Here is a 26,929-nt window from a genome sequence, read left to right on the forward strand (position 1 = left end):
GGGGAAAAGCATGTGAGGGATTGGCACCCTTGAACCACAAAGACTCAAAGACTTCCGCTGGACATCTCTTTCCTTAAAAAAGGGTATGGGGGGGGGCACCTGGGTGGGTCAGTGGGTTAAAGCCTCTGCCTTTGGCCCAGGTCATGATCCCAGGGTCCTGGGATCGAGCCCCACATCTGCCTATCTGCTCAGCGGGGAGCCTGCTTCCCTTCCTCTCTCTCTGCCTGCCTCTCTGCCTACTTGTGATCTCTGTCAAATAAATAAATAAAATCTTAAAAAAAAAAAAGGGGGGGTGTGTGTGTGAGTGGACGACGGACCTGCCATTTTGCCCTCAGCACCCCAGCGCACCCGCCTATGAAGCCGTTTGTGCAGAGTTCCCTGCCAGGCACCCGAGTTCATACTTGGTACCCCAGGCCCTATGTCTGGTCTCCACCTGCTCTGCCTCCCACACCCGGCCCCTCGCCCCTCCTTAGCACCCAGTGTCCCCCGGGCCATTTCAGAAAAGGATCTGAGACTCATTCACATCAAGTCATCATCTTAGAGCTGGAGGAGGCCCTGAGCTTATCTAACCACATCCTCATTTTGCACATGAGGAAATTAAAGCTCAGAGGGGTGAAATGACTTGTCCAAGGTCACACAGAGGAAAAGCCAGGGCTGGACTCCCTGTCTCTGGATTTTAGAACCAAAGCTTTCTCACTCTGTCTTTTTTGTCCCCCGCCGCCCCACCACTGGAGTTCAAGAGATATATATGCAGATATTAATAATCTTTTAATGGTGGACTTTGAGACACTAGACCCTAACAAAGGATCACTCTCTTGCACTGAGGACCCTCTACTGTGCCTTCCATGCAGATCCAGGTTTAGGAAATTCCCCCAAACAAGCCCATGGTATGCTGGGGGGGAGCCCAGATATGGACATGGCCCCTGAGACATCTATGTGGTGGGTCAAGGTGTTGTGACCCTTCCTAAGCCTAAACTAGACTGAAAGCACCCTGCCCTACCTCCAGAGCCAGGCCTGCAATGCAGAGAGGCCTGCAGGTTTCCGCACCAGAAGGTGGCTCTGGGGCAGACTGAATGAGCTGCTATTTCCCAGGGCCTCCCCCAGGGAGAACAAGAAAGGGCCCAATGGAAAGACTCATTCCATGTGGCAAAATAATGCCTGGGCCCAGCCACAGGGACACCTGGCAGGCAGTGGGGAGTGATTTCAGGCTACCTGAGCCAAGCTGACAAAGGAAATTCACATTTCCTTTCCAGAAGAGGAGAAAACCTTCCCATATCCCCTCTGCCAGGCCTGAACTCATGCCACAAGGAGTCAGTGACCACCCTCCCCACCCCCCCCCCCAAAAAAAAGGATGCTTAAGCTAGTCAAACCAGACAGGCAACAGGAGGCAGGGAAATGCTCTGTGCCTGGTGTTTCAGCTGGATACAAACCCCTAATGGGATGGGGGCACCACAACTCCACTATGCAGCCAAGCAAAAATACAGCACAAAATCCCCTCCTTGGCCAGAAGCCCCGGAACCTTCCCATACTGCAAAGGCCAATTCCTACCGGGCAAAAGGTGCATGTGGGCACTCAGCAAGCATAGGGGTGAGTTCAAGAGGGAAGCAGCAGTCATGGCTGGTTGCTGCCCCATGGAACCCCAGGGCCTAGCGTCATCTCTGGCACAGAAAGGGTAACCAACAAATACTTGGTGAATTAATAAATAAGTAAAAACGAATGAATGAACAAGTGATGAAAAATAAAGTCACGATGGAACAAAACTGAGTGAGTGGGATAAGGATTTGTCTCTGGGAGTTTTAGACACTCATCATCCACCTCCAGATCATTCGTTCCCACAGTAGACCCCAAGAAAAATACTCCAGAGGCTTCTGTATGTTTCCCTGCCTAAACCATCTCAGAAAGATGGAAGCCAGACCCCACTCTATTCCAGGAATGATAGGCTCTGCTTGCAGCTTCTGTTTATTTTCATACAGATGGTCTAAATGAGACACTAACAAATGATCCCAAAATATAATGGTTTCTTTGCTACTGTGGGACCCCCTCGGAGGGGTAACCACCCCCTGGGAGCAGCAGCCCCATAAATTCTTGCCATTCCTGCTCCCCTGTGAACCCATCCCAATGGCAAGCTGCACTCAGAGATTCAGCCACCAGGTTTTCCTCTACAGAAGCAAAAATCCCCCTTTTCTCGCAGCACCCCCACCCCCGCAAGGGCGCCCCTAACTGCTCAGATACAAACCACAAAGTCCTTAACACATGCCATTCCTAGGAGACCATCGCAACAGCTGACATTCACCAGCGCGAAGTCATCCTAAACAGTTGGGGTGGGGGGAGTGTTCGGGGGGGGCTGGGGAGGATGGCAGAAGACAGAGCTGCTGCAGCGGCTGCCTTTCATAACCGGGTCCTCATTAACTGGAAAGAGCTGGCTCACGATCCAAGGTTGAAAGGCAACTTTGGTGATTTGAAAAATAAAATAATTTGATGTGATTTAGGGATCTATAAAAATGGGGGAGGGGGGCAGTGGCTGGGAACCAATAATAGCCAGGAGGAATTTACCCACTTCAAGGAAGACATAGGAAAGATGACAAGAGGTGAAATCATCTCCCGAACTGCTTGTTCCATACGGAAACAATCTAGGAGGAAAAGGAGAGCTACGCACTAAAAAGCTTTAGGGGAAGAACCCGGAGATTTTTTTCTCTTCGAGCCCAGGAGGTCGGAAAGCAAGATAAACACCATCCATGTCTCCATTAGTAACTGGGATGCATAAATAAAAAGCAAGCTCTATACGTTGGCAGAAGACCAGAACTGGCAAATGGGGCTTTGACCTCAAAAGACAGGCCCAGAATCCAAGAAGATTTGGGCAATTCGGGACATTGACCAGAAACAACTTGGAAACTAGCCAATGAAGAAAAACTGGGTAATGCACAGATCCGAGATGAGACTGACAAGTAAGTCACGAATAAGACAGAAAGCGTTCAGGAGGTCACAGCAGACACCAAGCTGCTCTGAAACCCAAGATTTGGGGAGGTTTGATGCAGCTCCCTAAAAGCAGGCTTGGAAAAGATAGGGACCAGATGGGCCCAAGAGGCAAGAACCTAAAATAGAGATCCAACATCTGTATCTCTCTGTTCTGACTTCTGGAGGCGAGGGGTGGGGGTGGTCTTAGGCACACAGTTTGGGGCACTGCCTTGAACAAGCACAAGAAAAGCCACAATATACTTCAATTCCAGACTGGGTCCCCTTGGAAGATACTAAGATGAAGAATCATTTCAGCCAAAAGAAGGAAAGGTAGAGGAACCTAAGTTTTCCCCTCTAATTTTCTTCCCTTGTGTACTGTACCTAACTCTGTAAGATACAGTTTTTAATGAAATAACAGTCTTGCTGTGATGGGTGAAGCTTGTACAGGGCTATCTTGTGAGAAAGTGCCCAATAATCATCATTTTAATCTAGAATGGTGAAGACAGATTAGAAGTAGTGGGACGTAGGTTAAGAGAAAGTCAGGATCTGCATCATGAACTCTCTGCCCATAGAAATAAAAGTTTAAGGGAAGCACTAAAGTCCCTGGGTCTTTTTGAGAAGGCCAGCCCCCCTCTAGGCAAACAGCTGGACCGGGCTGGCATCGGGAGCCAGGAATGGGTGTGTAAAGAGTGCAAAAGGCCTGGGGCCACAAGGCTCAGCACTAAGAGAAAGTAGAGGTGAGTGGGGGCAGGTCAAGGAGCAAGGCTGCTCACGGGTCAGGGTCCAGGACACTAGTGGGGTTCGAGTGGGTAGCCAGTGACTGAGAATCAACGTGAGGGGGTGGGAGGTCTTGGGAGCCAGAGCCTGGGAAGATTCCCAGGAGGAAAACGGGGGTGAGGAGTGGGGGGACAGAAGTCCATGGGCAGGAAGGGGTGAGGGGTGGCAGACAGAAAGGTGCCAGGCCAGTGATGATAAAACATAATATTAACTATGGTGAATCTCAGAGAATTAAAGAGCAAACCTGTTCTTGGAGCTAAGGAATCATCTGGAATGATCTCCCTCCTGGAATCTGAAATGAGGTGGGTAAATCAGTTTCCGAAAGATAAGATGATCCAGAAGGCAAGGAGCAGAAGAACGGAGAAAACTCTAAAACCGAGAACAGGCGCGTGGCACCGGCGTCTCTGATGGGGGCCTCAGCTCTGCAGGCAGGACAGGGAGGCAGGCAAACAGTAGGAACGATGGAGCCCCATCATCTGAAGGCGAGTCCAAGCTCTGCCCCTTACTAGCCGTGTGACACCGGGCGAGTTCCCTAACCTCGCCACATCTCACTTTTCTCCGCTGTAAAGTGGGAATAATAATGTTATTTGCCCTGTAAGACTGAGAAGAGGATTAAATTAGTTAATACCTGGAAAGTACCTGGAACAGCGCCTGTACCTAGTGAGCGTGATGTCAGTGTGGCCATGAAGGCCTTCCTTCCTGCAGGGACACCAGTGCTGGATGACCCCGCGACCTCCCTTCCGCACGGTTCCCCCCTAGCACTGATCTCCCTTTCCTATGACTGTGAAGAGGGTTCTTCCCCAGGGGACTCTCTGCTGTCCCACTTTCCAGCTCTAAACCCCAAGGGGGCAAAACCACCCTGCCTCCAGGTCACTACTGAAGAGAAACAAAGGATGCCTGATCAGGGGCGCCTGCGTGGCTCAGTGAGTTGAGTGTCTGCCCTTGGCTCAGGTCATGATCCCAGGGTTCTGGGATCAAGTCCCATGTCGGGCTCCCTGCTCAGTGGGGAACCTGCTTCTCTTTCTCCCTCTGATGCTCCCCTGCTTGTGCTCACTCATGAACTCTCTCTCTCAAATAAATAAATAAAATCTTTTTTTTTTAAAGGATGCCCTATCAGCGGTGGGTGCAAAGGTGCAGAAACGAGGCTCAGCACCCATGCTTTGCCTTAGTTTCTCCTAAGGTTTCCTCCAGCTGCCAGAACACAGCTGCATAGATCACTGGCAACAAGACACCACCAGGGTTTTCCACGCTGGCCTCCAGAGACAGCGGGCCAGCATCATCCGAGTCTTTCCATCTACTGTATCCCCACACTGCTTAGAAGGGGTCAGTCCTTACATCCTCCCAAGAAAGGAATGAGGGGTGACAGGATCACAAGCCATCCATATGACACCCCAGCATGCATGATTTTTGATGTCATCCCAGCCAAAGAAGAAACTGGAACCTCTCCTCCCAGGAAAGAGTCTTCTCTGGAGACCAGAGAAATGCCTTTGATAAGGCCCTGCCTATAAACACTGCCTAATGTAGGTGCTCAATAAAAACACATCAAGGCATTTCTGCCAAGATCCTTATTCCAAACAGCGAAAAGCTGGGAAGGCACTACCATTGGACAAGCTTTCCCTCCTCTCTTCCCCGCTCAGCCCATCTCTGGTGGGGGCAGTTCACAGACCTGCACACACTGTGTGACAAATTCTTGGCCCTTTAAAAAAAAAAAAATCCCATTGGCCAGCTCAAGCTTTGGAAATCAAGCTCCGCAAATGGAATCCCAGGGGCTGCAGCAAGAAAACAGACTAAAAAATAACAATAATACAAAAAAAAAAAAAAAAAACCCAAAAACCCAGAACGGTGGGTTGGGGCTGGGCCTGCCACAGCCCGCTATGAATGTAAAGAAACACAGACTAAAAATTCCGACCTTGGGTCGCTAAGGCATTTGTCTCTGCGGAGCTTCGAGAAGCCAAACCACACACACGCACAAGAGTGCACACGTGCACACGCACACACACGCGCGCGCGCGCACACACACAGGCACACAGAGCTTGGCAGCCCGTAAGTTCCAGAGCTGGTAACACAAGCCACGGAACCGACTGCCAAGACAAGCAACAGAATGAGCCAGGCCCAGTTTCATTGGCCACCATACGCTGCATATGGCCCGGGACGCAGCCAAAACAGTGTTCTCACCCTCCTCAAAGGCATAGGAGACCCTCTGTTTTCAAACACACCTCCACAGAGCCTTAATTAAAGGAAAATGGAAAAATAATGTGCCTGCTGCCACACACACACACCCCCACCTATATAGGTATGCACACACACATACCCATACACACTCACTCTATTTTTCTCTTCCTCCCATTTCGGTTGCAAACATAATTCATTCACATGGAAAAAAAGCAAACTGCATCCTGCAGCAGAAAAGCAGAAAAGAATGGAGCTTGCCCTCAGCCCTGGCTCTGGCTGCTCAAGTTGAGCTGGGGCCGAATGAATACGGAACAGGCCAATCGCACAGGGCCCCTCTCTTCCAGAGCCTGGCTCGAAACAGAGACCTCGGCGTGAGAGGCGGTCCACTGCAACACCAGCAGCTCCATGACAAACAGGGCCCGGGGAGCCTAGCCCTTCCCATCCTGCCAAGGATTCTGTAGGTTGGAAAGGATGCCCACAGGCCTGCAAACAGGTGGGGGAGACAACAGACCCCAGCGGCTGCAAAAGCTAGGCGGTGAGTGAGTAGAGAGATCTTCATCCAAATCCTTCCTTCGAGGACACTTATCACTTCCCAACACATCTCCCTGGAGGTGGCTGGAACCAACCTAGGAGGAAAGTCAGAGGCCTCAACGCCCATGCTTTCCAACAGCCCTTCAGATCTCACAGCACCCAGCTCTTCAGGAAGATTCTGGAGCTGCCGGCAGCTCTGAACCAAAGCCAAAGAAGAAGAGGAACAGAAGAGTCTTTGACAAATCTGTCCTCCCTGTTTTAAACAAGGCACAACCTTCACCAGCCAGAGGCACAAGAATAGATCCTGCTTCTCTTCCCTGGTCCTAGGTTTATATAAAACCAGAGCCACGCTCACACCTGATACCTGGTTAAACTCTCCCCTAGAAACCTGCAAAAGAAGATAAGGCGTCCATCCAAGCTGCAGCCAGATTTGCTGGAAAGATGAAAGCAATGGGAGGTGTTTTTAAAAATCCTCAGGGGAGGAAGGTGGTGGGGGGGGAGATGATCTGGGCACACCGCCTGCAGCAAGGTCTTAAAGGACAAGCAGGCACCCCATCGCTTCAAAGCTTCAGATCAGATGCTCCTCAAAGTAAGACCTCGAGGACAGTCCACTAAGATTTAGTCCGGGGTACGCACACCCACGCAGTCTGCAAGGCCTGTTTTGAGAGACAGACCTGAGCACATCTGCCCTGAGCACATCTGCCCTGAGCACATTTCGTCAGGTCATAACCGGATGCCCTGAACTTACACTGTAGGGAGAGCCTTACACTGAGCAAGGGTCCGGCAACGTTGCAACTGGAGCTGACCCAAGGGGTCAGTTGAGTTCCTCTTCCACCAGCCTTTCCCGCCGCGAGGATGGCCCATCCATCCCGGCAGAAGAGCCAAGACCTCCCATCTTCCCAGCTCCTCCCACTGACCCAGGCAAAGCTGGGTCGCCACTCCAGGGTCCTGAGATCCTGCCCCAATGGCCCAATCCCTCAACCTCCTTTGAGGGGCGGGGCAGAAGAGAGTCTTCTAAACTGGGCTGGGCAGGAGAGGAGGGGCAGGTTACCTAGAGGAGCAGGCTTTCCTCCTTATGTAACCTGGCTTGGGAACCAGGGGGAGCCCACGGGGGACCCGGGCCGCCCCCTTCGCCCCCAGCCCGTTCCCAGCCCAGATCCCCGGAGCAACGGCCCTGAAAGAAGCTCTCTCCAATGGGTTGAGAGCCCCAGCTCTTCTCCAGGTCCTCTGAGAGCCGCGCTACCTCCCAGCGAAGGGGGTGGGGGCCGGCACGACTTGCTAGCAGGTCCCTGTCATCCCTCCACCACCAGCACCCTACACCTCCCCGGCCTCTCGGCCTCCACCTCCACCTCCGCCGCCCGTCTCCCCGTCCCCGGGCAGTTTTCTCCCCACTCACCCGCGTTCCCCGCCTCCCGAAGGGAGCACCTCCCTGCAAACAGACGGGGGAGGAGAGCGCGGGAGGGAGCGTCCCGGCTGCCCCGCGAGCCGACGGAGTCTACCGTCCCTGGGCGGGAACCAAAAGGCATTCACCGGCTCCCCGCCGCCGGGCCGGAGGGGCCCCGGGGCTGCAGCGCCCCCCGCCCGGACAGGCTCGCAGGGGGTCGCGGGGGGCGGCCCGGGGCTGCGGGAGCCTCCCCGCCTCGGCCCGCGCGGGGGCCGCCGTCCCAGGTGCCCGCGCCCGGCGCGCCCCTCCCGCCCCGCCCCGCCCGGCGCCCCCCGGCGCGCGCCCTCGCACCCACCGTGCACAAGCCGCGGGCGGAGGCGGCGCCCCCGGGGCCGGGGCCCGGCTGCAGGCGCCGTGCCCACGCAGCGCCGCTGCCGCCCGGCCGCCGAGCTCCGCCCGGTGCCCAGGCCCGTCCCGGCCCGGGAGCCGCCGCGGCGCCAGCCCCGCCGCCGCTGCAGCGTCCGCCGCCGCCAGCGCCCCCCGTCGCGGCCGCCGAGCGTCCCTCCCGCAGGCTGTGGCGGGCGGCGGGACGGGTTGCATCAGCCCCGGCTATATAGCGGCCCCTGGGCGGCGGGGAGGGGTCGGGAATGCGGAACCCGCCGAGCTGCCAGCTCCAGACGTCAGAGGGGGACGGAGAGGAAGGGAAGGAGGGGACAGGGAGGAGGGGGTGTGGATCCGGCGCCTCACACCCACTGACCTTCACCTCCCCCGCCGCCCCGGGCGCCCTCCTCCCGCCGCGCGCCGCGCTGCTCTCCCCGCAGGGGCCGCGGCTGCCCCGGCTCCCGCGCGTCCCCCGGCGCCCACCCCGCGGGGAAGCAGGACGCGGCGGCGGTTATGTAAGAGCATCCCCGCGCACGGCCGCTTCCACCCCGAGACCCGAGCCGCCGCTCGCGCGCGGGAAGGGAGAAGGCGCGGCGGGACGAGCCCCAGAGCTCCCGGAGGCTCTCGCAGCCTGCGTTGAACCATCTTCCTCAGTCCTTAGCGCTTTTCCCCCCAAACCGTGAGGGGGTTTCAGCACGTTTTCATCCTCGGACTCTGCATGCCTGAGGGAGTGAGGGGAGGATCTCGGGAGCCGGTTTTATTTTCCGGTGGAGAAGGTTGGGCGGAGGATGACCCCCACCCACTAGCCCACCTGGGCGCCCTGCGGCCCCGGGTGGCTCCCGGCAGGGGGCTGCCCTCCTCTGGGGCTGCGGCCAGAGCCCACCGCTTTCCCTGGGGCTCCACAGGCTGACCCCCGGGCTTTCTGTCCCACTCCAGCAGGCTTCTCTCGGCTCAGGGACGCTCCCGTGAGCCCACCCAGCTCTCAGTCGACCCCAAATGGCCTCTTCTTCCCCATTGTGACTTCCACTGCCAACTTACTCCCGCCTTTCATCCTCCTTGAGTGGTAGATGGTAAATGGCGACTCCAGAGGAAATGCACCTTCCAGTATGTAAAGGCACAGAGACACAGAGTCCCCCTGCACACATGGGGCTCCCAGGGCCTTGGCACCCTGGTTGGCATCTCCTACCTCCGACCCCCTGGATGCCCAGCCTACCTTTCTGCCTAGGCCAGTAGGAGTGACAGTGTTTATATTCGGTAACCTTCAGCCTCCTTCCCAGAGTGATGTCAGGTCATCACCCAGAGAAGAAAGGAAGTGAAAGAAAAAGTTCATGCCTTCTTGGAGCGCAGATGCTCAGAGTGAAAGAAACAAGACTTGAGACAGATGGGACCCGATGAGCAGAACCGAAGGCGCCGTCAGTGTGAGCACAGTCAGGCTTTATCCTCCTTAATTCCCAGGGCGCTGGAATCTTTCTGGATGAGGGGACTGGTCTTACCACCAGATGACAGACCAAGCACCCATGACATTGACTGACCATTTTCACCTTCACCATCAGCTGTCTCCCTCAAAACATTGAAGTGAGCCAGTGAAAACAAAGTAAGGTCCTCAAAGAATATACAATGGAAAATGAGTAGTAATCGGTTAGTCTTGTGGAAGAGCCTGATTGGAGCCCCAGAAAGGCCAACTACACCTTTACTACGGCAGGAAGATCAAAGCTGGGTACTGTGCAACTGCCTTATGATGTTTCCCCCACGAGACTGAGGTCTGGATGTTTATATGGAAGAAAACATGGAACAGGCTCAATGTTACTTTATGCGTCTTCGTCTGGGACTTTGAAAAAACTAAACTGATCTATGTGTGGGGACTAATAATTAGTGTGTGTGGTTAGAGCGAGTCCTCTCTGGGGCCTGCTTTGGACGTGGCTGGGCCACCGGCAGTCCTACTGGGCCCTTGCTTCCCCCACAAATTAAATATGCTACAGGGGTGGCACCGAGGGGTAAGCTGGGGGTCTCTAGCCCCCTCCACCTCCCTATAATATCCATTAGGTCTTCTCTGTTATTTGATATGGATTTTTTCAGCTGTATATAGAATGCCATGTAAACAGAGCTTCAAGCCCTCCCTGCCAGCCACATCGCCCCCTCCCAGATCTCTACACAGTCATTGCCTCTGGAAGTAGCTGGAGAGAGAAGCCATACATTGGCTCATTTATGGAGATGTTGGCCTGCCTCTTCCTACCCTGCTGCATGGAGCTAACCACTGGCTCTTAGGGACAGACAAGAGACCAGCCTAAGACAGTTTGAATTTAGCTTTCTTACCACTTGCAAATCAAAGAGGCCTGATTAATGCACCCAGGCCTGGCCAGTGGCTTGACTGAGAGTGTCATATATTCTAAGTGGGTCTGAGGAGGTTAGGGATTTTGAGGATCTCCTGGGAAGAGAAACTACCGGAATTTTGACCTGAAACTGCCAGAGGGGGACCACTGAGAGAGAAGCTAATGCAAAGAAAAGTATAGGATAATCATAGCGAGTGGGGGAAAGGCATCAAGCTCTGAGGGCATTGCCGGCCATGGCTGATGTCATCCCTCCCTCTGGAGTTTTTAGCTGAAGAATCAGTAAATTATATCCCACCTAAGGCAGTTTGAATTTAGATTTCCTATTATGACAGTCCTTAACTTCATGATGGTTCAACGGATGATTTTCCAGTGTTACGATGAGGCAAAATCCATATGCATTCATCAAAAACCATAGTTTGAATTTTGATCTTTTCCGGGCCAGTGATATGTACTCGATCCTGTCTCCTGAAACTGGGCAGTGACTGCCAGCCGCAGCGCCAGGTCAGCCACGCGATCACAAGGGTAGACAACCAGTACACTGACCACAGTTCTATACCTATACCACCATTCTGCTTTTCACTCTCCGTGTGCAGTGCTCAACAAACTACATGAGCTCTCCAATACTTTAGTGTTAAATAGAATTTGTGCTAGATAATTTGCCCAACTGTAGGCTGATGTAAGTGTTTGAGCATGTTTAAGGTAGACTAGGCTCTGCTGTTCGCAGATTGGGTGTATTTTTTTTTTTTTAAGATTTTATTTACCTACCCGACAGAGGGAGAGATTGCAAGTAGGCAGAGAGGCAGGCAGAGAGAGAGGGAGAAGCAGGCTCCCCGCCGAGCAGAGAGTCCGAGCAGGGCTCGACCCCAGGACCCTGGGACCACGACCGGAGCCGAAGGCAGAGGCTCAACACGCTGAGCTTCCCAGGCACCCCGCAGGTTGGGTGTATTAAGTGCATTTTTGACTTTAGATATTGTCAACTTATGATGGGCATATTGGTATATAAGTCAAGGAAGGACCCCACTCTAAGTCAAGAAAGACCTGCGGTGCGACTAAGAAAGTCTCAATTAACACACTGGGTTTTGTATCTCTGCCTTATTCACACAATTGCATTTGAAAGCTTAATGGACAATGGACAACTATGACTCCCAAGCTCTTTGCAGAAGGAAAAAAAAAGTGAACTGGCAAGGTAAAACAATTAATTCCCCAGACCTGTTTCTCCAATATTAAGGAAGAAAGTGACAGGTCTGAGTAACCAACCAATCCACTAGTCTTTGTACTAGTATTTGTTGGTCCTATATCATGGCCTGTGAGGTACGCAAAGTTTAAGACGGGATTCCTCATTTGTCCCCACCTCCGATCTCATTAGGAGCAAGGTCTTGAACACTAACGACCACCAATACCCGTAGTCACAGAGAGCTGGTGTGTACACAGACTGTAAGTGCGGCTAAGTTCTGATAGGACTGTTGCACCCTGGAAAAGGCATTCATTAGTTGTTCCAATCAAACCCTGTAGGCCCCAGATTGTGAACTGGCAGGCTAAATTTGGTTTTGCTGTCTCAACCTTACTTTTTTTTTTTTTTTTTAACATATCAAAGACGTCACACAAAAATCTAGATTTCTAACTTCTCTTGAAAAAGATGAGTCAGACAACATTTAATGGTCAGGATGACCTAGGTTATGCTGCAGGACAAAACAGCCTCCAAAACTCAGCAGCTCGACGCAAGAAAGGCTTATTTTTTTACCCACCTGAGACAACCATGGGTTCAGGTGATTGTCCAGGGCGGAAGTCCCACAGGTGATGGCTCAGTATTGTACCACCATATCTGCGAGAGTATGTATGGCCACAATGGCAGGGAAAGAGAGAGAGGTTGGAGAGGGCCAGGCAGTTAAAGGTTTCCTCCTGGAGCGAAATATGTCACTCTAGGTTACATTAGCCAAATCAAGTCACATGACCACTTTTATTTTGTTTTATTTTAATATTTTATTTATTTATTTGACGGAGATCACAAGTAAGCAGAGAGCCAGGCAGAGAGAGAGAGGAGGAAGCAGGCTCCCTGCTGAGCAGAGAGCCTGGATATGGGGCTTGATCCCAGCATCCTGTGATCATGACCTGAGCTGAAGGCAGAGGCTTTAATCCACTGAGCCACCCAGGTGCCCCATATGACCATTTTTAATCTCAAAGAGATAAAGAAGCTCAGTCATCCCAGGTACCATAGAGGAGAAGGGAATCATGTATCAGTGAATAACTAATATCTGCCACAACACCTACTCCTTAATGGCTGCAGTGGGTTGCATCCCACTAGAAGATGCCCCCTGAGATGGGACTTAAGAACCCCAGTTTGACCCAGTCTCCACCCAGCCTGCCAGGTCATTTACAAGACCAGCTGAGCCCCTGAGGACATTTGATTTCGCAGTTCCTAGTACAAACAAAGTCAACTTCAATATTAATTTTTCTGTGTTCCTGGTGATTCATGGAATTATCACCAATTTTTTAAAAACCAGGGTTTTTTTTAAATTTGCTAATTTTAAAGAAAATAACATAAAGAATTCTTTGGTGAAGGGCAGGATGGTATTAGGAAATCAAACAAGAAGCTGAGACTCACTGTTATATATTCTGCAAATTACAGAGACCTGTTCATGATGGTTTCTTCCTCCTTCTCTTTCCTTGCTCAAGCAAACACCTACCAGAAGAGACCAGGAGAAATGAAGGTCCTGTTTTCTTTCTTCAGGTGTGAGAAGAAATTACAGGATAGTGATTTGGGGAGTGGTTTGGCTTAAAGTTTTAAAAGATATATATATCTGATATATTAAAAAAATATATATATGATATATAATAAAATATAATAAGATATACATTTGTATATTAATATTGTTAAAATATATTATCATATATAACATATATCATATACACAATAAAATATATCATATTAAAATACATGATATATATATTTTTTCAATGTTGAAGTATTTGACAAGAAAATTTGTGAGTTGAGAATGAGAAGGCTTTTCTTCCAATACCCACCAATGAGAATTTTATAAAACAACAGGTATGTCTAAAGCTTTTTTTTTTTTTAAGATTTTATTTGAGAAAGAGAGAGTGCAAAGCATGAGCAGAGTGAGGGGCAGAGGGACAAGCAGACTCCCAACATAAGGCTCAATCCTAAGACCCTGAAATCATGATCTGAGCTGAAGTCAGATGCTTAACTGACCGAGCCACCCAGGTTCTCCCGTCTAAAGGCCGAATAATACATTGGCACCCACAGCAATGCAGTCATTTCAATACTTTCTCTTTAATCTAACATAATAAGTCTTTGGAGGGTGAAGAAATAGTAAATTCTCTGGTTAAAATTCTGGCCCTCATGGAAGTAGGAAGAAGAGTGTAGTGGGTGTATGTTGTTCTCTTCAGCATTCCTTTGTTTTGGAGAACCACTACTCTCCCTCTCTCTGTGGCCCTGAAGGAGTCTCTGTCATGATGCCCTTTTATCCTCATACCAAATGTCTGTGTGTGACCAGAGGTGGCCAATTAAAGTCGTCTATTTTCAAAGCTGTGATGATTGGTTCAGGGGTGGGCACCTGATCCAAACAGGGCCAATCAGAGTCTTTCCTGAGATTTGATATGTGAATGTTAAAGAAGAAGGGTACTCCCTTCCTTTAAAACACTAATGTGAGAATGTAGTTTGTGGCTTTCGGTGGCCATTTTTCTTGTCATGTGACAAGAAACTGACTGAGAATAGAATCAACACACAGAAGAAAAGTGAGCCAAACCCCCCCACCAAAAAAAAAAAAAAAAAAAGAGAGAGAGAGAGAAAAGAGAAGAGAGCCAACACATACAAAGAGAAGAACAGTATGATGTGATCTTTTGAGTCCCTGAACCTAACATGCCACAAGAACATGCTGAATTAGTCTTTAGAATTCACAGTGATGGCGTCAATACCTCCCTTTTCTCTTGCTTGTGAAGATCATTTAAGTTGGATTTTCTGACACTTGCCACCAAAAAAAAAAAAAACCCTGAAGAATACATGAATAAAATGGCCCAAAGTCAAGCTTATAAAGGACAGCTGAACTGACATGGGGGAATGTTATCTGCTTACTATTCCTGCTTCATCCATCAAATGCCACTCCACCATCTGAGACTAAATACAGAACTGCACCAAGCTGCCTTCTTACAGCTCAGAGTTCAGTTAGTCCCTTAAATAATTTAGTCAGACAACCTTGTTTGAATGTTTGCTCCGAGCCACACACCACTTGCCACTCTGTTTGAGGAGGCAAAGCAAAAAGAAGGTAATTGTCCCTGTCTAAAGAGGATGACAGACTAGAGGCCCAGGAAGATGAATGATATTCATTAAAAATGGAGGGGAAAGAGGACCTGAGCGATCTAGAGGAAATGTGATACATTCTGCATCCAGAATATTGTCTTTTGAAATTGTCCTGAAAACACCCCGATAGAAGACAAAAGACCCATGCTGGGGATGGCACTGAGTAAGGCTTTCATACACAGGTGTTCTCTGAAATTAACACCCGGACTCTTAGGTAGCATCACCAAACTCCTTCGGAGCAAAGACAATTTTTAGAAAGATTAAATTTCAAATAATAGGTGATTAGTAAATTTTGAGTTAATGAATAAGCAGAAGCTGGCCTATGATTCAGTCTTAGGAGATGCTAATAATGAACAAACTGGAGAAGTAAGAGGAAGCAAAGAAGTTAGCAGACAGGGACGCCTGGGTGGCTCAGTTGGTTAAGCAGCTGCCTTCGGCTCAGGTCATGATCCCAGCGTCCTGGGATCAAGTCCCACATCGGGCTCCTTGCTCAGAGGGGAGCCTGCTTCTCCCTCTGCCTCTGCCTGCCATTCTGTCTGCCTGTGCTCGCTCTCTCCCCTTCTCTCTCTCTGATAAATAAATAAAATCTTAAAAAAAAAAAAGAAGTTAGCAGACAAAGCGTGATGCAGAAGAGAGAAGAAAGGAAGGCATAGGCACAGAATCACAAAACCTCAAGGTTCCTCAAATCCTCTCTCTCCCTCAATGACAGGAGTGGACTTCCTACTGCCAGGGAAGCAAAAATGGGGTGTCAGTATGGTCAAATATAACAGAAAATCAGATTTGAGATAATCGGTTCCGTTTGTTCAGACCAGAAAGGTACATTATAACCTTAGGGGTGTGTATTCAAGAAGCTTCAAGCCATTCTTAAAAGAAGGAGTTTAACCTGAAAATGTAGACATTCTACTGCAAAGGGGTTTCCACCTAGCCCCCACATTAATACTGCTTCTAGAGTGACTGATGACCCTTCTCCATTCTGTCCTTCCTTCTCAATCCCCGCCTGCTTTGCAGGGATTACTATGGATTGGTCGGATTCCTTGTTAAAATATTTGGATCTCAGTTCCATCGTCTGTTAAATGGGGATAATAATGGTTCCTACATTAGAGGGTTGGTGTAAGGTTTAAATGTGATACTTACAAAATACTATATCAGTGCCTTTCATATGCTGAGAGTTCAATAAATGTGGCTATATTCCTTATCACCATCACCATCAACATCACTTAGCCAACCCAAGCCCTACTTCTATGGAGTCTTCTTAGATCTGTCAAACCCACAGTGATCTCCCCCCTTCTAAACTTAAACAGCACTTCCCTGCCCAGCTAACATTAACCATGTGCTATTTTAGCAGACAGCTTCTCTTTTGCTGTCCTGCCCACCGCTCCCTGCAGTGTATTCAAAAAACTTCTATCTCAGGATGCCTGGGTGGCTCAGTTGGTTAAGCCTCAGCCCTCAGCTCAGGTCATGATCTCAGAGTCCTGGGATGGAGGGCCAACCCACCCCCTGCATCGGGCTCGCTGCTCAGCGGGAAGCCTGTTTCCCCTCTCTTTCTGCCATCTCTCTGCCTACTTAGGATCTATCTCTCTGTCAAATAAATAAATAAAACCTTAAAAAAAAAAAACCTTCTATCTCTTAAAAAAATCCTATGTTATTTTAAATTGATCTATTTCATACATGTATTGTCATTCCAATGGGCTTGAAGTTCCCTTATAGGTAGCGAGAACACCTTATATTTTTGTTTTTAAAACTCCAGTAGCGCCTATCACATACTGAGCTCCCCATTGGCAGTCCAATAAATGAGAAGTAGGGGCTAGGAAATAGCAAATGACTTTTTTGTATCTCCAATAATGCCAAAAGCAGTCTGGGCTCTCGGCGCTTAAAAATTCACCAAACAGGTGATGGGCACGCTGGTAGGATATTAAACGAGAAAGGGACCATATTTTATAGATGAGGAAATTGTGGCCCACATTGATGACACAGATCTAGCTGAACAAAAGTTTTGATGGGAATAATTCTCAGGACACTTTTTATGCTATGTGTTTTAAAACAACCACCAATAAAAAGTTATTTCAGCAAATGTTTATTCAAAGGGAAAAAAAATTCCCCTCGGTTTTCTGTGGGAGGTGGCCGTTTCCTCTTACACTCAACAATTTGGTGGTGGGGTAGGGAAAGGTGTGGGAAGGAGCCAAGGGGGCCCAGTGACTGGGCTGTTGTGTGGACCGGCTGAGCGGGGGCAGGGGTGGGGTTTGCACTTCTAGGAAAGTTCTTCCAGCTCCAGGTAATCCAGGCCAGGTTTTGACGCCTGTTTTTCTAAGTGTGGCCCTAAGTTGGCCCAAAGAGCCCCACTCACCCAGCAACCTACCTGGGTTAGGAGAGTCCCCAGGCCAGACTCTAGGAAACTCACCCCAGGACCAAAAATTTTCCCACACCAGGAACGGAGGGGCAATCTGCTATCCTTGGGTAATTGAGGATAAGACTGTTAAAATTAGAGCTCACTTCTGTATCTGGAGAAATCTCTGGGCTGGCTTCAGGACAAGGCTCTGAGGGAGGCCTCCCCTTGCAGAGGGAAGCCTCTGGACAAGGGCTTCTTTGGTAGCCCTGGCCCTACTCACAGGCTCCCTTTCAGGTTTTATGCCCATGTTTCCCTACTCTGGCCTCCACCAGTGTTTCTCTATCTCTTAAATACACCTCCCTAATCCTCTCCTTCCTCTTTTTTAAAGCCTGCCTTTCCTTTCAAATACTTCCTCAAATGCCAACTTGCTGTTTTCGTGCCCTCCCCTCCAAGAGCCTTCCCCGAGAGCTCTGGCTCAAAGTACCCTTCAGACCGCAGGGCCAGACTTTCACTCACTCATTCATTCATTCAACAAATACTGGATTCTCTCTCTGTGCAGAGCTGTAGCAATACCATGAACAAGACTGGCCCAGTTCTTTGGTGAATGAATAATTAGCTAATTAAATGATTGCAATTGTGCAAAGGAGAATTAAGGGCTGTTATGAGACAGATAGAGAAACCATCAGAATCAACCTTCTTCAACCTGTCAGAAACTCTTATGCAAGTCAGCTTGGTGCCCCAGGCCTAGTCTACTCACTGGCGCAGGGGTGAATGTCCTTTAAAATGCCTTTCTGGAGGCGTGCCTAGGTGGCTCAGTTGGTTAACTGTCCAGCTCTTGATTTCAGCTCATGTCCTGATCTTAGGATCCACACCATACTGGGTGTGGAGCCTACTTAAAAAGGGGGGGCGCTTTTTGGAGGCTTTTTTTTTTTTTAAGATTTTATTTATTTGACAGAGAGAGAGAGAGAGTGAGCACAAGCAGGGGGAGCAGCAGGCAGAGGCAGAGGAAGAAACAGGCTCCCCAAAGAGCAGGGAACCCAATGCAGGACTCCATTCCAGGACCCTGGGATCGTGACCTAAGCCAAAGGCAGTCGCTTAACCAACTGAGCCACCCAGGTGCCCCTGGAGACTAGCTCCTTCTTCCCATGGGTCAAAGAGTCAGTGCTCCAGGGGATCTCCTCAGGCTCCACTGCCCAAGCTTAACTCTCTCTCCAACTTGTTCACTATCTCAGTGTCTCAAGTTGTCATCTGTGGCCGTAGGTGTGGTTTTCAACTAGTTGCCCGGTCTTTTAAGGTTAATGCATCATGCAAGGCGATAAAGCCTAGTGGAGAGTATCGACTCCAGAACCAGACTGCCCCTGTTGGCATCCTGTCTTCGAAGCATACTAGCTCTGTGGCCTTGGGCAACTTACTTAACCTCTCTGTGCTCAATTTCATCATTATTAAAATGGGGTGAGTGTGATAATATCCAATTCAGATAGATTTTATAAAGATTTAAATATACAAAGAGTTACTGCCTGGAAATCTCTTGGAACAGTGCTTGAAACAAGTAAGGGTTCAGGAAGGGAGCTTTTAAAAATATATATATATCTTATTTTATTTTGAGTAGGCTCCTCATCCAACATGGGGCTCAAACTCACAACCCTAAGATCAAGAGTCTCATGCTCCACAACTGAGATGCCTCAGGAAGGGAGATTTTGAAAGCTAGAGTTTGGATCTCCCCTGACAAGGTGTCCAGTCTTGGGTCCTGGAACCCAGCCTGGGTCAGAGTATCAAGCTGCTGCTTTCCTAGGAGGAGAGGCTGGAGATTTTTTTTAAAGAGACAAGGCCTTGGCAGCAATGAAGACTGCCCAGAAGCTAAATCGACAAGGACACTGAAGCCAGCTACATGGGCAGCACGTTGATCTCAATGTCTTAGTACCAGGAATGACTCCAACTGTTCATTGTTCGAACAAGGAGAAGGGAACCCAGAGAGCTCGTTTTGAGGAGGGCTCTCTTATCCCTCTAGGTTCCTATTTCGGGCTGGACAAAGATCATTTCTATACTTCAATTCCATTTTTTTAAGGCAGAGGAAAACGTTCATAGAATCATGGAGTTTGGCGTGAAATTGACCTTAGAGAGTCCATTTTATAAACCCCTTATTTCCCATCTAAGGAAATTGAGACCCAGACATGTCGTGTGACATGAGCAGCAGAGGCTAGATTCAAATCCCAGCCCCAAGACTTAATCTCTGCTCTGAGGTTCGTTATAATCTTAGGTAAAGTGAAGGTAGGAATTCCCACTAAGTAGGGTACCATGAGGACTAATGAGGCTGTCTGTAACGCATCTAACCCAGAGTCTGGGGATGGTTGGGTATGTACTCATAAGGGCATTTCCCACTGTCGCATGAGTTGTTGGTAACTCCTTCCTTACCTTCTTTATAAGGTTGACAAAAGAATAAAGTGAACCAATAGAAGACTTGCTCTGAAAATAGAAATTCTAGGCAATCATTCTGTGCTGTTAATGTTACCCTCCCATGAAGATCATTAAATCCATTTGGGAAGCTGGCCTGGGTACTACGAATGCAGCAGTTGCTGTCCATGTGTAAAAAGTTAGTTTCTGATTATTGGAGGTTTCTTATTTGGGACAGGGCCGCTCAAAGAAAGGGTTTTTCCAAGCCACAGTGCTTAGTAATCATGGTCTCACAGAGAGTGCTCACTTCTAGAAGGCGCCGTTGCCTGTCACCCCGCCTCCTGCTGCTACTGAAGCATCAGAATGAACTGCTTGTTTGGTCGGGGGCTCCCTTTCAGGTTTTATGCCCTGAGAGGCTTGTCTGAGAGCAACCGGGGGTCCTGAGTCCACAAGGCTCCCCTTGGGCCAGCCACTCAGGTATGTCGAGCCTGGACAGCTGTACCCTGCGGCTCCCTGCCTCTAGCCCTGGGTGCAGCTGCTGCCAAGTGCCACCAAACCGTAGACCCAGCCTTGGAGTCATCCAGAAATGAGCCAAGGCCCACGGGCCTGGACTCAGAGGAAGTCAGCCAGGTGCTCTGCAAAAGAGAACCACAGGAAGTAGGAATCAAAATAAAGCCAGTCCAATGGAAATAGAGAGTTCTGCCCATCAGAGAAAGAAGACGGTTTCTTTTCCCTCTTAGACCTCCTCTCACATCACACTGACCGAACTGAGTCACATGCCCACCTCTAGACAAGTGTCTGGCCAGGGTGCCAGGATGACGGTGATTGGCCTAGTCATTGGGAGGAGGCATAGACCCCTGAACAAAATAAATTGGGACTCTGCTGCTGCCAGGGGATAGGGAAGGGATCTCTTAGAAGTACAACCTGTGATGCCTACTCCTGCAACCAGTTCACATCATCAAGCAAAGGGAGAAAATGTTAAAACTTAAAGGATCGAGGGGCACCTGGTTAGCTCAGTTGGTTTAGCATGGGTTAGCATCCCAGGGTCCTGCCAATGGAGCCCCTCATTGGGCTCCCTGCTCAGCGGGGAGCCTGCTTCTCTCTCTCCCTCTGCTGCTCCCCCTGCTTGTGCTCTCTTATTCTCTCTCTCTCTGTCAAATAAATAAATAACATATTTTAAAAAAGAAAAAACTTAAAAGATTGAATATGGCTTTGAAGCAAAAGAGCTGGGTCCAAATTAAGTCATTTAGCAACTGACAAAGCTTGAGTAGGGCTCAGCCTTTGAGAACCTCAGATCCGTCTAACAAGGCTGCTGTGAAGTTCAAATAGGGCAGCTTAGTGTGCATGTGAGCTCGGGAGACTTTCACATCCAGCACTGTAGGATGTCCTCTACCACAGAGATCATGATTAGTGAAAGTGGGTGACATGAATAAATCTTCTCGGGAGGGGAACGTGTAGTTGCCTATTGGGGGCACTCACTCACTTTACAGGCTGTGACCACACTTGACCCTTTTGGACCAAGGTCAACTATAGTGCCTACAGTTCTTAATTACGTTAATAACTGGTTCATTCTTTATCTATAAGCAATAGATATTATTTAAGATTCTCAGGGACTAAAAAGAATAAAGAACAAATAGATACATAAAGAATAAATAAATAAATGGATAAATAAAGAATAAATAAATAAATAAAAAGAAAAAATCCTAGGGTGCTTGGGTGGCTCAGTTGGTTAAGCATCTGCCTTCATCTCAGGTCATGATCCCAGGGTCCAGGGATCAAGCCCCACATTGGGATTCCTGCTCAGCAGAGAACCTGCTTCTCCCTCTCTCTCTGTCTGCTGCTTTACCTACTTGTGCTCTCTATCTCTCTGTCAAATAACTAAAACCTTTAAAAAAAAAAAATCCCCAGGCAACTCTCTCAGGTTGCCTCCCTCTTTGGGAGTTTTGTATTATCACTCAATAAACTTGCTTTGCCCACCAAATAATAATAATAATAATAAAACAAAAATCCTAAATCAAACTACTTGTATTGGTGTGTATGTGCATAAATTGCAAACACAATAATCCCATTAGAAGGATTTGGGAGAATGTCCAATAAATATGAAGTGCACTTTAAGTATGCAACATAACATCCAAGTTCATCACTGGTTGATGAACTCATCTCTCACAGCCCATGGTGCTCAAGGCTGGTTGCTATGGTCAAAAGATAGTAAGATCACCTTAAGTTTCAACACCAACCTCAGTTTAATCAAGCACAGAGATTTCTTCCCCAGAGTGACATCAGAAACATAACAATGCTTGGCTGGTGAAGGAAAGAATGGGAACTGGGGGACCTGCCTGGTCACTCAGGCAAATGAGACATAGATATATGACTGCTTTTTCTGCCTGGCTCATTGGCATGGTCCCATTAAGAGGCATTTTCTCTGGGCCTCAGAACACATGTGGGCTTGGACGCTCTGGTTCTGAAAAAGATCTTCTACCCTAACATACAGCAGAGAGAAGCTATCCTGTCAGGCAACTGATTGTTTATCCTAAGCGCAAGGGTTTGCTATGGTCAAAAGGTAGCTACAGCCAATTGTTTGGAATCGACTCTTTCAAAGGTTCACTTTGTAAACAGTGGCTAATATTGACGGGGCTCTTACCAAGTGCCAAGCACTGGGCTAAATGCTTTAGATTTATTAATTCATTTAATACATGCAAAAACCCAGGAAGCAGGCACTATTCTTATCCCCATCTCATGGATGAGGAAACCTACGCACAGAATGTTTAGCTAATTTGTTGTTGGTCATAGCTAGTTAGGCAGAGCCAGGCCTCAAACTCAAACAGTTGAACTCCAAAGCCTGTGCTCCCAACCATGCACTATTTGGCATTTTATTTTATTTGGTTTTGGTTTAGATTTTTTTTTTTTGAGGAATTTATTTATTTATTTATTTATTTGACACAGAGAGAGAGATCACAAGTAGGCAGAGGCAGGCGGGGGGTGGGGGGTGGGAGCAGACTCCCTGCTGAGCAGAGAGCCCAATGTGGGGCTTGATCCTATGACCCTGAGATCATGACTTGGGCCGAAGACAGAAGCTTAACCCAGTGAGCCACTCAGGTGCCCCAGTTTTGATTTTTTATAGACTTTATTTTTTAGAACAGTTTTAGGTTCACAGAAAAATTGAGAAAAAGGTACAAAGATTTCCCACTTATAGTTGACCCCTAACGATTTGGGGGTCAGAGGCACTGAAACCTTGTGCAGTTGAAAATCTGTGTATAACTTTGGACTCTCCAAAAACTTAACTACTAATATCCTACTATTGACTGGAAGGTTTACCGATAACATAAACAGCCAGTTAATACCTATTTCATATGTTATATGTATTATACACAGTATTCTTATAATAAAAGTTAGGGAAAAGAAAATGTTATTAAGAAAGTTATAAGAAAAAAAAAGAAAGTCATAAGGAAGAGAAAATATATTGACAGTACCGTATTTATTGGGGAAAAAAATCTACTTATAGGGACTCATGCATGGCTCAGTCAGTTGGGCATCTGCATTCAGCTTGGGTCATGATCCCAGGGTCTTGGGATCGAGCCCCACATCAAGCTATCTGCTCAGTGGGAGCCTGCTTCTCCCACTCCCTGCCATTCCCTCTGCTTGAACTCTTTCTCTGTCAAATAATTGAATAAAATCTTGAAAGAGAGAAAGAAAGAGAGAGAGGAAGGAAGAAGATAAGAAGAGAAAAGAAGAAAAAAACCCATGTACAAGTGGATCCATGTAGTTTCAACATGGGTTGTTCAAGGTCAACTACACTCTCTGCCCCTACCCTGACCAGAAAGGAACATATATTATATTGATGAACCTATAGGGACACATCATTATTATCCAAAGTCCATAGTTTACATTAAGGTTTACTCTTGGTGTTGTATATTCTTTGAATTCGGACCAATGTATGACATATATCCACCAATAGTATCATCCGGAGTAGTTTCGCTGCCCTCAAAATTCCCAGTGTTCCACTTATTCATTTTTCTTCTCTGCTCACTCCTGGCAACCAAAGATTCTTTTACTGCCTTAATTTTGCCTTTTCAGAATATCATATAGTTGGAATCATATAGTAGATAGCCTTCTCAGATTGGTTTCTTTCACTTAGCAAAATTCATTTAAATTTCCTCCAATGTCATGGTTTGTTAGCTCACTTCTTTTTAACACTGAATAATATTCCGTTGTCTGGATATACCACAATTTATCTATTCACCTATGGAAGGACATCTTGGTTGCTTCCAAGTTTTGGAACAAAAACTGATATAAACATTTCTCATGCAGGTTTTTGTGTGGACATCAGTTTCCAACCCACTTGGGCAAAGGCCAAGGACTACAGTTGCTGGGTTGTGTGGTAAGACTATGTTTCCTTTTGTAAGAAACACCCAAACTGTCTTCCAAAGTGGAGGTACCATTTTTGCATTCCCAGCAGCTTCAAGTGAGTGTTCCTTTTGCTCCGTGTCCTGCATGATACCTGTATTTGGTGCCGTCGATGTTTTGGATTTTGACCTAATAGGTGTGTAGTGGTATCTTATTGTTTTTTTTAATCTGCAGTCCGTACTCATCTGTGATGTGGAACATCTTTTCATATGCTTATTTACTATCTGTGTATCTTCCTTGGTGAGGTGCCTATTCATGTCTTTCGCCCATTTTTAATTGGGTTGATATTTCCTTTATGTTGAGTTTCACAATACAGCATTTTTAGGGACTCACTTAAGGATTCATAGAATTTCAGGGATTGAAGGACTTCAAAAATCATCCAGTCCATCCCCTTCCTTTTCTAGATGTAAACATGACAGCCCAGAGACACTCAAATGGAGCAAAACCAGAAGCAGAACCCAGGGGCTCAGTGTTTTTCACCACACTGCCTGCTGTCAGGCAGTTTCCTTTGTGATCACTTAGCCCCCTGAAGGACAGGAGTCACACCTGACTGTCTTTCCATCCTTCCCCCACACGGTGCTTGGCACACATTTAGTGGATGTTTATAGGAGGAAGGAAGAAATGACTTTCCTTTGGTATCCATGCACCCTTTCCAAAAGGAAGACCTCTGCTCTAATCTGGGAGAGAGGGAGAGAAGAGGATTAGCATTCTAGATCTTCCACAAGCCATGGTGTGGACAGAGGCCAGGTCAGAGTGTAATCCTAAACTTGGCTATGTGTCAGCCTCACAACCTGTAGGTTGTAGGTTAACAACCTACAGAGTTTGTTAACAACAGGATGACTGAGTCTCCCTCCCAGAGATGCTGATTCCATATGTTATTCTTTTTTTTTTTTTATCTTTTTTTTTTTTTTTAAAGATTTTATTTATTTATTTGACAGAGAGAGATTACAAGTAGGCAGAGAGAGAGAGAGGAGGAAGCAGGCTCCCTGCTGAGCAGAGAGCCCGATGCGGGACTCGATCCCAGGACCCTGAGATCATGACCTGAGCCGAAGGCAGCAGCTTAACCCACTGAGCCACCCAGGCGCCCCCATATGTTATTCTTGATTAGTGCTGACTATGTACCAGATCCTGAGCTAAGCCTTTTATGTGAATTATACTACGTTATCCTTCTTTCTACAATTGTCTCATGTGGGCCCAATTACCATCCTCACTTTGCAAATGAGGAAACTGTTTCAGGAAGGTTAAGGAGCTCACTGAGGGTCACACAGCTAGCATGTGCTTGAGCTGCCCTGCAAATAAAAACAATCTAACTGCTTCCAGAATTGCTGGCCTGCCTCTCTGTCTTGAACATGTGTGTGCATGTGCACACACACACAGAGGTCTTTGCACTCAACTCTGTGCAAACTCTGGTTTGGAGGCCCTGAAAGCTACAGGGCAGGTACACAGGGCCCCAGCCGGCTGCCATGAGAAAAGTCTTCACAAGGGTGGGCCTTGAAGGCAAGCCTTAGGGGGCCCTGAGAGGTGCACACGAGACCCAGAATTCCAACACCAGCACCACCAAAAAACTGAGATCATAGATGCTCAGATCCTCATTCTAATTTACATACTGTCCAGAGAGGGCTCTCACTCTTTTATTTTTCTACACTTTAAGTGCATTTTTTTAATTGGAGTTTAACATACAAACATAGAAGTTCACAGACTGTAAGTGTACGACTTGATGTATGTTCACAGGGGGCACACGTCTAGTAATGTGCTCCATTGAGTTTAGGTAACAGCAGCTTTAGCCATCTCCATTATCTTAAGGGGTTTCCTTGAAGATTTCAAAGCAAACCTTTTTTAAAAAGATTTATTTATTTATTTTAGAGAGAGAGTATAAGTACATGAGCATGGGGAGGGACGGGGGAGAGAGAGAGAGAAAATCTCAAGCAGATTCCACACTGAGCACAGAGCTCGACCTCTCAACTCTTGAGATCGTGACCTGAGCCAAAGTCAAGAGTCAGATGCTTAACTGACTGGGCCACTCAGGCACCCAAAGCAAACTTTTTTATATCATAGATAAATGTCCTTTTACCAAAGGGATATTTACAAAATCAAAAAAAGAGAGAGGAAAAAAGAAACAAAGAAACAAGGAAAAGCAACGAAGCATTACAAATCTAAAAAGACTGGAATTCACTGCGTTGCTATTTTAAACCAAATTTGAACTTCTGAGGAAGCAAGTTGATATTTATTCCAGATAATTAAATCCTGGGAGGGGTGCCTCTTACACATTCTCTCCACAGGGCATGCAATGCAGAATGGCAACGAAAGGGAAGGCCCCACTTACCTGGGTCGCCTTTGTATTTCCTGGGCTTCTGTTCATCCATCTCCCCATATACACACGACTAGTCCCCCTCCAGGCTGCTCACAGGACTCAAACTGAGAGAGTGTGCTAGCGGTTCCAGCAAGGGCTCCACAGTCAGACAACCTGGGCTCGATTCCAGGTCCCTACCGCCACCTGGCTCCATGACCCCTGGCAAGCCTCCCCTAGCAAGGAGCCTCAGTGCCCTCCTCTGCAGCCTGAGCTCCCCTCTGTACGCTCTGCGGCTACAGTGAGGGTAAATGAAATGTGTGAGTGCTTAGCACAACGGCTGGCTTGTGGATAAACTATTGCTTAGTCCTCATGAGGAGAACCTGCATCCTATTTCCCAGAAAATATGCACGGAAAGAGAGCAGTCAACACAGATCTAGTACATAAGCAGGGAGGCCAGGAGCAAAAGGGAGTTCCAGAAGCATTCCTCCTCCTATCAGGGGACCTTTGTTGCCTGCCTTCAGGCCCGGACTCAGAATGTGGAGGGACAGTTTTATTCCTGCTGGTCCTCAAAGGGACTTCCGTACCCAGCCAAAAGTACAAATACTGGTTCTTACAGTTGAGTTCTGGAAGCCCAAGGTGTCAAAGCCAGAAATGTGGTGGTCCCTTTATCTAG

At 48.0% G+C, this 26,929-nt stretch overlaps 1 protein-coding gene across 10 annotated transcripts in view; it reads right to left on the bottom strand.

The window, feature by feature from the left end:
* The window catches only part of JDP2 (Jun dimerization protein 2), a 73,601-nt gene extending 64,165 nt beyond the window's left edge, over window positions 1-9,436 (bottom strand). For 3 of the 10 annotated variants that reach the window (XR_006604370.1, XR_006604373.1, XM_045072160.1), the window contains exon 1: window positions 7,832-8,101. Coding sequence is in view for 3 of the 10 variants with exons in the window: in XM_045072160.1 (XP_044928095.1) it covers window positions 7,832-7,961 (130 nt within the window). In the remaining 7 variants the exon portion in view is untranslated. Of the gene's footprint in view, window positions 1-3,976; window positions 4,635-6,415; window positions 6,531-7,831; window positions 8,102-8,174; window positions 8,455-8,576; window positions 8,596-9,413 lie in introns of those variants that run through there. The other 7 variants (XM_045072148.1, XM_045072157.1, XM_045072158.1 and 4 more) reach the window with 7 other exon arrangements.
* Between the last annotated feature and the right edge of the window lie 17,493 nt (window positions 9,437-26,929).

The sequence above is a fragment of the Mustela putorius genome, unplaced genomic scaffold, assembly GCF_011764305.1.
Source record: "Mustela putorius furo isolate JIRA1106 unplaced genomic scaffold, ASM1176430v1.1 tig00000129_pilon_pilon_pilon, whole genome shotgun sequence".
Lineage (NCBI taxonomy): Eukaryota > Metazoa > Chordata > Mammalia > Carnivora > Mustelidae > Mustela > Mustela putorius.